General features: G+C 48.0%; 1 protein-coding gene across 1 annotated transcript; it reads right to left on the bottom strand.

Annotated features, from left to right (window-relative positions):
- Nucleotides 1–10,230: 10,230 nt before the first annotated feature.
- On the bottom strand, nucleotides 10,231–10,773 carry LOC102162127 (annexin-2 receptor). Its single transcript, XM_005657618.2, has one exon. It carries the CDS (start codon nucleotides 10,771–10,773, stop codon nucleotides 10,231–10,233), a length of 543 nt encoding a protein of 180 aa, XP_005657675.2.
- Nucleotides 10,774–11,011: the final 238 nt, after the last annotated feature.

Raw genomic sequence — 11,011 nt, 5'->3', positions numbered from 1 at the left:
GTCTAATCTGCCTGGGCTGCTGCTGGCATCTCCTGGCTGTTCAGGCCCAGCAGTGCCTTGAGGTCTGTGGCTTCGGCCTCTTCTTGAGGGGACTGCTGCTCCATCCCGGATTAGGAGTAGCCGCTGGCTCTCGGACGCGTGGGTCTCGGCAGCGTTTTGGGCAGACCTCCACTGGAGGATGGTCCGTGTGTCTGGCGCAAGCGTGTTGCAGCCTCCCACAGGCACAGTAGAGCGGGTCCTCGCAGAACTGGGGGCGCTGGCAGGAGGGGCGGCTCAGCGCAGGGAAGTTATCCAGAGCCCAGGCCCAGGCCTGTTCTCGGTTCAGGCCCGGGGGCATGTGGGGCTCTGGATGTGCCCATCTCCAGGGAGGCTCTTCCAGGGTGGGTGCGTGGCCTTCCATGGCTTCAGCCTCCTCACCAGGCAGAGACCAGGAGCCTTTCTAAGCCAAGAGGTGAAAGATTCAGCCTGGTTCTGAGAGCGCCTTTTATACTGTCTGTCTGCTGTGGGGGTGGGAGAGCTGCTTGTGCTGGTAGGTGGGGACAGAGTCTCATTTGCCTTGCAAATTGCCTCGGAGGCTCATGGGATTGAGGAGAAAACTACCTCTTTCTGGGAGGAGCTCTGGACATTGGGACTGGTTTTGGTGATTGGGTTAAAGGAGGGGGATGGGAGGAGAGGAAGGTCCCTGGGGAGAGAAGCCCAGCCCTGGTCCATCATTTCTATTCATTCTCTCTTTATATTTTTAAAAAAGTCCTCTACTCACTTGGCTAGCCTGACAAATGACACTCCACTCTCTTATAATTTAGCACACCAGTGAATCACCTGGTTTTAGAGCTGAGACTCCCCAGTGATTCATCCTTGCCAGAGCACAAAGCTACTTTGGGCAGGAGCTGGATTGTGGTTCCAGGTCTTCATGCCAGCACATAGGGAAGGGAACAAGTAAAGGAGTGATTGGGTGGGAGTTCGGGAAAGGAGAGTCCCATGCCTACTCAGAGTTCTACACTCTAGTGTAGAAAAAAAAATATGTCTATTTGATGATCTGAATCAAAGAGAAACTTCATGTATAAGGTGCTTTTCTTAGGTAATGGGCAAATGCCTTGAGTTAATGCCACATTTTCAATGGTTTTCCCACTTTGTTTTTCTTGCTTGCTTGCTTGCTTGCTTGCTTGCTTGCTTTCTTTCTTTCTTTCTTTTTTGTTATTTGCAGAACTCATATCCTTTTTAATGTAATTACCTGCATTATATTCTTAGTGGCTCCCCTTTCTGTGCTCCCTCTAATTCTATTTCAATTATTCCCATTAGAAACTATTTTATTTTTTATGTGTGTTTTGTATCAGCCAGATTTGTAATATTTTTCTTTGTGCATGTATCTTCAGTTGCTGTAATGTTATCAGGTTATATATCTCTAATTTAGCTCATTCTTAATTCATTTGTATGTTTCTAAGATTGTCAGCAGTACATTCCATCTGTTGCTTCTAATGTTGGCCTATTAACCTCTGGTGAGCCCCTGACACATTGTACCTGCCTGCTGTCCCACCGCAGACACTCACATCGCCAGTTACCCACCTTCACCACATAATAGAACCCTTGAGAGAGAATTTCTCTAGGATACATACCCATAAGCCGAAGTATGTCATTTAAAGAATGCATACACATAAATTTATTGCGAATTTCCTTATTATTCTTCAGGATGCAGGTGGCATTTACCTTCCAGCAATAATGCATGAGAATAACTGGATGCACACATAGCAACAAACACTTGGAATGACCTCAGTATTCTCACATTTCCCAGGGGGTCTTGCAAGTCTGAAAAGAGCAGCCTTGGTATTTGTACCAAATTTAATGTCTCTTGGTCTCTGACAGTATCTCTTTTGAGAACTGCTTTGTGGCTATCTGGTTCTAGAGTCCTTCCTGAAATTCAGGCAAAATCTGTCTTCATTATCCCCTCAAGTTCCAAGTTATCTTTTATCTCCTAATCGATCATTTTATGCTTATACTATTTGAGTTATTCCATTATCTATTCCTTCAAATCGTAAAAAGAAATACAGGAAAAACTATAATTAACTGAATCACTTTGCTGTATGGCAGAAAGTAACATAACATTGTAAATCAACTGTACTTCAATAAAATACATTTTAAAAAAATGGGGCCATCACATTCAACATTATAGTTACTTACTGTAGTCTCTTCTTTTCGTTTTTGGCCACCCCAATGGCATCACAAGTTCCTGGGCCAGGGATGTAACTTACACCGCTTCAGTGACCCGAGCTGCTACAGTGTCAGTGCCAAGTCCTTAACCCTGTGAGCCGCCAGAGAACTCCTACAATCCTTTTAATAGTCTTAGAAAAATTAATCTAAATTCCCTTAATAATCTATGTAAATATTAAAATTTTTCCTTTGGTGTGGTCTTCAGGATACTTTGAGAAGGTTTGTTTTGTACTGATCATGATTTTAGGTGAGACCATAAGATTAAAAGATGAAAAAAATCTCTCTCAATCTTTCCTCTTGAAATTTTACATCTTTCTTTTATGTCATTCCATCACAGTTTAAATAAACCATTTTAATAAAGGAATTTGAACGTCTTTGGTATGTGTTTTTAACCCAGGGATCCTGGGAGGGAGCAAGGAGCCACTCTGTTTCCTGCTAGGCCCTGAAGTAGCTCAGGGATTGGGGTACCTGGAGTTTGGTGTGATGAGGGGCTGAGTCCAGTGGTGGAGTGAATGTGGAGGATGGAAAGGACCTTGAAATTAAAGACCAAGGGGCAGTTTCGTAGCTAGAACAAGAGGGAAAATTAACTGAGAGAAAGATTTCCTGCTTAATCTGATTCCTTCCTTACCCTACTCATACCCCAAGATTTGCCCAGATTTAAAGGCTGACTTTGCTTGGGACCTCGCAATAGAGCTCCTTTGCCATTGGCCTTCTGGAAACACCTCACCCTGCACACTGCCCACCAGAGGGAGGGAAGGTTTTTCTCTAAGTCCATGCTAGTCTGACCTAAGGGTCACTAAGGAGGAAAAGATTTTCCTGCTCATTCTCCAGCCCAATTATTGGAAACAACTCATCAAACAGCAGGGCACATGCAGTAGTGTTCACAGAGGAAATGAAGATGTCACGTAGGCTATCAAATGTCCTGGAGTGTCACTTTCAAGAGGAGGTTTTAAGCACAATGACTGAGTCTGGCACTCCCTGTCTGGCTCTTTTCTCCTTCTTGCTTGGCCAAAGAAGGAAACTTTGTGGCCATTTGCCCCCTGCAGAGGCCCAGTTGGCAAGGAACACAGAGTAGCTCCTAGGCTACCTCAGTAAGGAACTTAAACTTCATCGGAAACAAGTAAAATTTACTTATACAGTTTTGTTGAAAGCAAAATACCATTCATACTGCTTAAATTTCTTTTTTTAAAAAAAGTTTATTAAATGAGGTTGTTGCTCCTAAAAACTAAAAAATGCAGAAATGAAAACAAGGGCCTGTTTCTTTCATTTTTCTTTACAAATTCATTAGACATTGTGGGAGTTCCTGTCGTGGTACAGTGGTTAACAAATCCAACTAGGAACCGTGAGGTTTCGGGTTCGATCCCTGGTTGCTCAGTGATTAAGGACCCGGCGTTGCCGTGAGCTGTGGTGTAGGTCACAGACGCGGCTTGGATCCCGCGTTGCTGTGGCTGTGGCTGAGGCCGGCAGCTACAGCTCCGATTCCACCCCTAGCCTGGGAACCTCCATATGCCATGGGAGTGGCCCTAGGAAAGGCAAAAAGACAAAAAGACAAAAAGACAAAAAAAAAAAAAAATTCATGCATATGGCCATATTGCCTTTCCAAAGATCCCTTCGAATTCATTCCCAAGCTGTGCTGGGGAGTTACTACTTTAGCAACATGAAAACAAATGAAGAGTTTAATACAGGTCACTAAGCTAGTCAAAGTTCTATCTCCTTGTTCCCCTTTGATTGCTTTGATGTTATGGAGCCCTGACCTGGGCCCCAGCTCCCCTTTCAGCCACAGAAGCCCACCTAGACCTCCCCCACCAATACTGCTTTGAATCCTGACTCCACCCACCCAAATCAATTGCACAGGCTGAGAATAAGGAAACTGGCTTTAATCACATTGGAATCAACAGAGAAGCAAGACGATTCTGAGTACACCTATTCAGTAAAGGATACTTGCTGGGATTTGGTTAGAGCCTGAGGGAGCTAGAACATCTGAGCCTGAGAAATACTGAACTTCTGGGTGAGTTGGGGGAGGGTGAGGAGAATGCCGCGGAGGCGGTGGCAGAGGTGGTGACAGAGTCGCGTGCAGATGCCAAGAGGGCCCCTCAGATGGACTTGGGGCCAAAAGGGGCCCTGTGACACCCCCCCCCCAGTGGGGTTTATGGCTGTGCTGGGTCCCAGGCAGCCACCTGATCTGCAGTATTCGGCTTCCCTGGGGCTGAAGTTGGAGTAGACAGGAACCTACAGGTCAATTCCCAGGCAGACCAGTCTGGGGAAAGTCCAAACACTCATGGCACAGAGAAAGCCTCTCAGTCTGTACATTTCCTACCCCCAACCACCACCAACCACACACACACACACACACACACACACACACACACACAGAGTTGTCCCATCTTAGAGGACGGGAAGCATTCCCCTGGGCCTCTGCTCAGTCCCTGCAGAGCCCTGGGTCCAGACCCAGTCTCTCCACAGTACAAGGAGGGCAGCGACCAGGCTCCCTCCTCTTGCTTGCCAACAGGCAAACTTGCAGCAAGACAGGTGACTGTCCAAACTGTCACTCTCCTGCGTGGCGAAACAGGCGTCTGGGTGAGGAGAGAGAGGAGCATAAAGCAGTCCTCTGGTCCAGGACCTCTAGGGCCTCAGAAACAAGGTGCTGCAGGGAACCGTCAGTGCACGTTGCACGTTGCTTCAGAAAGCCAGGTCTGGGGAGAAGAAACACCTGCATATGCCCTTCTTGAATGACATCCAGTAAACCCAAGTGGAGTGTGGTCTTGGCCAGGTCTGATTGTTTGGGTTGTTGCTAGCATTAGACGGTTCCAGCAAGTTTAGTTGCATTTTAATGACGTCTGCCCTTTCTCTGTTCAGCCTGTGGCTGGAGCCTATGTTCTGTGGCTTCATTCCTTCTCCACTCCACAGACTTACTAAGCACCAAAATTATGCTCAAGCACCAATATGTGTACATGGCCCTGGATCAACCAGCAGACATGGGTTCTGCCATAAAGTGCCTGACACTTTCGTGGGTGGAACAGACAATAAACACGTCAACTAATAAGTTTCATAAGGCTGTTTTTATTATCAGTACTCTCGAGAGAGGTTATAATTTTGGTGGTGGTGGTGGTGGCGGTGGCATGGGGTGGTGGGCACATTCGAGAATACAGAAGTTTCCACACCAGGGGTGGAATCCCATCTCAGCTGCGACTTACACCACAGCTGTGGCAATGCCAGATACTTCACCCGCTGTGCCACAGTGGGAACTCCAAAAATGATGCTATGTTAACTCCAAAGGAGGTAACTGGGACAGCGCCCCTCCTGTACTGAAGAGTCAAAATTCAATTGCCAGAGCTATGGGGCTGTCCTTTCAACTGAGAGCTGAATCGTGTGGTGGGAAATCATAACACTTTAGAGGAGGAGTCATCAGCAAGAGAGAACATCCAATTTAAGAGCTCATCCTAGAACAAGGTGAACGCAGTCATGGACAGAGAAGGCAAATGGCTGGCTTTCTGTGGCCCAAGTATCTGGACCACAGCAATCTCCGAGTCCTGTGTTCAAGAGCACCTGCCGGCGTCAGACTACCCTTGACAGATAATTTGGATGAAAGACTGAAGTTTTGAGTTAGTTCTGATGGAATGGTTTGATTCCAGACTCTAGGATTGCTCAAATACAGGATACTGACCTAACAAATGGTGAGCTTGACCAAATCCGTAGCCAAGGGAGCCACAGGAGATACCCAAGTGATTAATTTGAAAGTGTGTTCACATTTCTTCCTCACTCTGTCAGCCTCTATGACCCCACACATCTGTGGAGTTATTTAGTTTTTAGGTTATGACACTATTTTTTTCCTCCCGTGGTAGATCCAAAATAGAGTGTAAGAGAAAAATACTACAAGTGATCTTTCCAGCTTTTCCAAGACACTAGAGACCCATGGAATTTTGATTTCAACACAACTGTAATTTGGAGATCCTCTCCAAATTTAAAATGAATGTAAAAGAGCTGTAAACAGAAGATCCTCTAAAACATCATCTCCCATCTTAGTGGCTTCTGTCTACGGAAGTTGAGAGGAACAGATGCCACAATTTTCACAGTTTGGAGGGCCAGGCGTGTCATTTGGGGCGCTGATCAGTAGGTCTTTGCCTGGAGCATGGGGCTCCCCACTGGGACCCATCTCTCCTCTGTACACTATAGCCAGGCGGGCACCTTCTTCTCTTTACAAGGCAGATGTCCACTTTGTTCACACCTGCGCAGACCTATCTCTGCTCCTTGGCACAGCAGTGCTGCAGCCAGCTCTTGGGGCCACCACTGAAGTGCGCCCCCCACATCACTTGCCAGCGAGCTGTTCCTGCTCACAGGATCCATCATCTACAGACTTAGAGCCCACTTACAGAGGGGCTTGACATTTCTGGTCTCCAGAGCGTGCCCATTGTGGTTTCTAAATAAGGGTCTACATTTCCTAAGGTAAATGTATTTCCCTCTTGGTTCTGCGGATGAAAAGTCATGTCATACTCAAGCTAGGGAGAAAAAGGAGATTGTTTTCGTTGAGTCCAACTGAGGATTATAACCCAGGAGACAGGCAGACTCTCAGAAGCTCTGAGGACGGTTCCACCTGTCAGGAGCTAGCGATGTAGTCTTACACATTTTGGGGACAAAGAATCATGCATCATATTGACAAGTTCACCTTACACATAAAGTTCATCAGAGGTGTTTTGGTTGGGCTGTGCATGTTCAGAGCGAGCCTTTAGGTCAGGGTGACACCCCCCCTCCCGTAGGGGATGAGAAAGAACTACTGACCTTAAAAAGGACAATGCTAGTGTCAGAAGAAAGGGACCATCTTCCTTAAAGGCTGATTGCCTCCTCCTGCCTTGAGGAGGTCTCCTTAATGTATCGTGCAGAGGCACATGGCCCCTCGGGAAAGGCCCATGACCGGTGGGGACACGTTATGTCTGTTTTGTTTCTGACTTATTCTGATGGCCCTGCCATGGGGAAACGTATGACTTATGCATCATCCCCCCACCCCCTTTGATCATACGTTTCCCTTGATAGGAAGCATTAGGTGATCCAACATGTGGCCTCTCTAGGCCGCAGTGGTTGGTTCCCTGCCCAAGATCATGATGTCCCTTGATGCTAGGTCTTAACAAGCCAGTAAATATTTCCCTTCTGAGAGTTATGCTAGTAGAATGCTTGGCAAGGATGAGAGTCAATTCGAGGATGTCTAATAGGACTTTTGCCAGTTTTAGCCTGTATGTGCACATTGTGCACGTCCATTGCCTTACGTGCAACTATAGCTATGGTCACTTTTCAAGTCGCTGAAACATGATTATTTAAATTGGAGTTTTGAATATACAGGATGAGAAAGGCACAGGGGATTATTACACTCTAAGTGATAGAAAACACAATCAATATGGCCAACAGCTATACCAAAGTTACAAGAAGAGATTAAACCAGGAATCCTTGAGCTGAACTTTCGACCTCAGATTTCATTTAGCTTAGGGAGGAGATCCTTCAACATAGACATCTGACTTTTCATGTGAGTCGTTAGGTGAGCCATAGTAGAGGGCTCATCTGATGTGAAAATGCAACACGTGGTTTGATTTATAGCGTAAGATCCCCCTGGCAAAGCAGTTTCAAAGGTAAGGGTCGTTGGATTGTTGTACATTGTCTCCCCCACCATAGAACTTGAGAATTGAGGAAACTAATCAAATATAGAAAACAAGCGTAGAAGTATCTGTTGATGGGAAAGATTTTTATAGAGTATTCATTTGACCAATCGCCTTGCCTTGAACGATCATTGTCCTTGTGCCTCTGGCAGTAGACTTAAAGCAAGCATCGCTGCATGCCACGAGTCATTTGATCGCCAGGAAAAGGAGAGTAATACGTGCGACGAAAATAATAACCGTCTAAAAAGCGGAGTGGGAGGAGTTGCCGCGTCCTGAGGGGAGCCAGCGGAACAGGTCGTTTAGAGGATCAGGCTTTCTTTACATCTTGTAACCATATTGCCTTTTGAAAATTATTTTCTGGGTGTAGCTCACCTTCTCCAAGGTGCTGACGCAAGTGCAACAAATGGTGTGAGCAATAGCACAAACACCTCCTTGGTGTGGCCAGTAGAGAATCCAAGGTGATTGCACTCTCCAGTGCTACCTGAGCTAAGGAATTTAGAGATGTCTGTCATGCTGCAATGTGTTTTGCAGTTTCTTCGGCCATTTGCCCGAGGTTGGCTGACAGATGTCCGAGTGTATCCCTGTTTATGTATACTCCTGCACCAGGAGCCGAGATCCCCAAAGATTTTGCCATCAGGTGTCTCGGTATCCTGCTGGATTGGACCTCTTTACTCTGTGATGGGGAGAGGAAGAAGGCCCGCTTGTCTCTTAGTAAATGGACAGTGGGGCCACATACCATCCCAACAAGCATAAAACTGCCAGGCATTAAGACATGTGCATGCCCACCTTTGGGAAGGTGAGTCCCTTCCAATTCCCCACATGAAGACCAAACCTAGGGAGCGTAAGGGATTCCTCCCAGAGGATCTCATTGCTCTCATTGATAGCTTCATCAGTTGGGAGTTTTGCTGGCACAGTATTAAACTATAGGTCACCTCTTTTACAGGCTTTCCAAAAGCCATCTGTATGATGTCTGATGTGGCGGAGTTGCTGGCACACATGACTTGCATCTTTCCCTTATTTGTTAACCAGTAGGGGACACAACGAGGGGGTCCTAGGGTAAGGACCCAGGATAGGGTCCGCATGTCTGGTGTCTAAGGACCCAGGACCGTGTTAGACCAGAGATGGACCTAGTAATACATTGGAGAACTTGAACCTGAAATGGTGGGCCAGAAGGAGGTCCCTGTAACTAAGTGGGAACCTTAGGGATATCGGAAAAGTCAGTGATGGGAAGTACCAGGGGTCTAAATCAGCTTGGTGTTGACCTGGAACTTTGGTGATACACTCAACAATCAGTTAAACTGCCCCTGGTAGTAATTCTTTCTGATAACTTCCCTCAGGCGTTTCTTTCCATCTTGACCACTGGGCCAAAAGCATAGCTAGAAAGGAAGCAATGACTTTCACCTTTGATAGACAGACACCTGGTACATTAACAGAGTTTGAGCTAGTACCATGCATCTTACAGGCCAGGTCCAGACTCTTGGGCTAGCTGTCTACCACTGCTCTCTTGTCTTCTTCTCAACCTCTGGTGCCTGTGTTAGTCAGTTGAAGCCAGGTGTCCGAAACTAGACTTGTGGTCCTTTTGAGAGAGGAGGCCTTTTTTGAGCTGAGAAATGTGACCCCAAGAGCTTACTGCTTGTTGGTAATACCTGATTTGATCTCTTCCAACGTGGCTGTGAAGAATGCTTTATTTGGTGTCTTTTCCAGTGGACAAAACCTCAGGTTGTAACCCATGGTTCCGAAGGTCTTCCTCTGGGAGGAATCAGTTTTCTTTAAGTGCTTGGATGGGTCCCTGACAATAATGTAAACTACTTATTGCCTTTGAGAATCCCTGCTTCATACACAGCTTCGGCTACATGCATGGGCTGCCCAGGCATTATTTCAAAAGGGAGTTATTGATGTTTATCAAAAGTGATACCCCTCCTAAGGTTGAGGAGTACCAAGAGAAGAGCTTTTGGCCCCCGCAGAGGGACCGGAAGGGGAAAGGGCCAGTGCCAGGGAGCGGGAGCTTTTCTCCAGGGAAGTGGAATTCCCAGGGCTGCTTTTTGCTGAATTTCCAGCACCCAGCACATGTGACCCAGGTTGACCCTGGCTTTGCCAGATCCCTGGCCACCCCGCTGTGCCCAGGAGATCAAGGCACTGAGGGTCCCAACTGGCACTGGCCATCTGATCCCTGTCCCCAGATCCCTCCCTCAAATCCAAAGCAGGAACACAGGGAAAGAGAGAGTTGTTGGGATTTCGTGTCATTTATTAGGTGAGGGACAGAAACATCCACAAAGGTCTAATGAAGACGAACTGTTACATGCTTGGGAAACCGGAGAGGTGTCTTTGTAATAACATCAGTCCTAGGAGATCTTCCGATGAAGGGATGAAGGGTCTCCAGGACCTAAAGGCAGTGGGCGAGGCAGCCCAGGGGGTTTGCCAGCCACTTCAGGGAGATCCGCCGCCACCAGCGTTGCGACGTCGGGTGGTGCCTTCCCAGGCCAAGAGGAGGGCGATGCTCCTCTGGTCGGGTCCCCGCGGTCAGAGGTCTCGGCTTCCAGCTGCTGGGCCCTGGGCGCCAGAAGACTCGCCCAGGGAAGCGCTGGGGGCGGGCGGCGGCCGCTTCTCCCCGGGGCGCCTGTGGCTGGCGGCGGGTCCCGGGCGTCGTGGGCGTGTGCGGGGCCAGCGGCTCGGCGCTCGGCCGGCAGGCGCTCTGAGCTCGGGGTCCGTGCTTCGGGCAGAATGGGCGCAGCAGCCCGCAGGGGGTCGAGAGGAGTTCCCGACTGACGTCCTGGTCGTCCCAGGAGAGCTGGCCCAGACTAGGATACAGAGGGAGCCGCCAGCCTCCGGGGTCCCCGGAGCTCAAGATTTGCAGCGCCTCTGGTTCCTGGGAGTCCTCGGCGGAATCCCAGGGCTCGCGCACGCAGCGGGGAACCGTCTGCTCCATGGCTTTGCGCAGAGAGAGGAGGAAATGTTTAAGGGGTCCTTACCTGGCGAATTTATACTTTGCCTGGCCCTTGGGGATCCAATCAGAGGGTGTGAGGGTGGGCGGTGCCATTTTCTCAGGTTGCAAATAGCTTTAGGAAGCGGGGACGTGAGGAGGTTCTGGGCAAATCCAATCTTCTTGGGTGGAGTTGGCTGAAGGTGAATCAGTTTTGCCGCCTTGATAGGGTTAATTGTTGTTG

Source organism: Sus scrofa, chromosome 16 (assembly GCF_054392235.1).
Source record: "Sus scrofa isolate SSC_HxYL_T2T_F1_AM1 chromosome 16, Sscrofa_HxYL_maternal_Yorkshire_Landrace_v2.0, whole genome shotgun sequence".
NCBI lineage: Eukaryota > Metazoa > Chordata > Mammalia > Artiodactyla > Suidae > Sus > Sus scrofa.
Note: the sequence above shows the minus strand (reverse complement) of the source record. Positions and strands in the feature narration are given on the sequence as shown.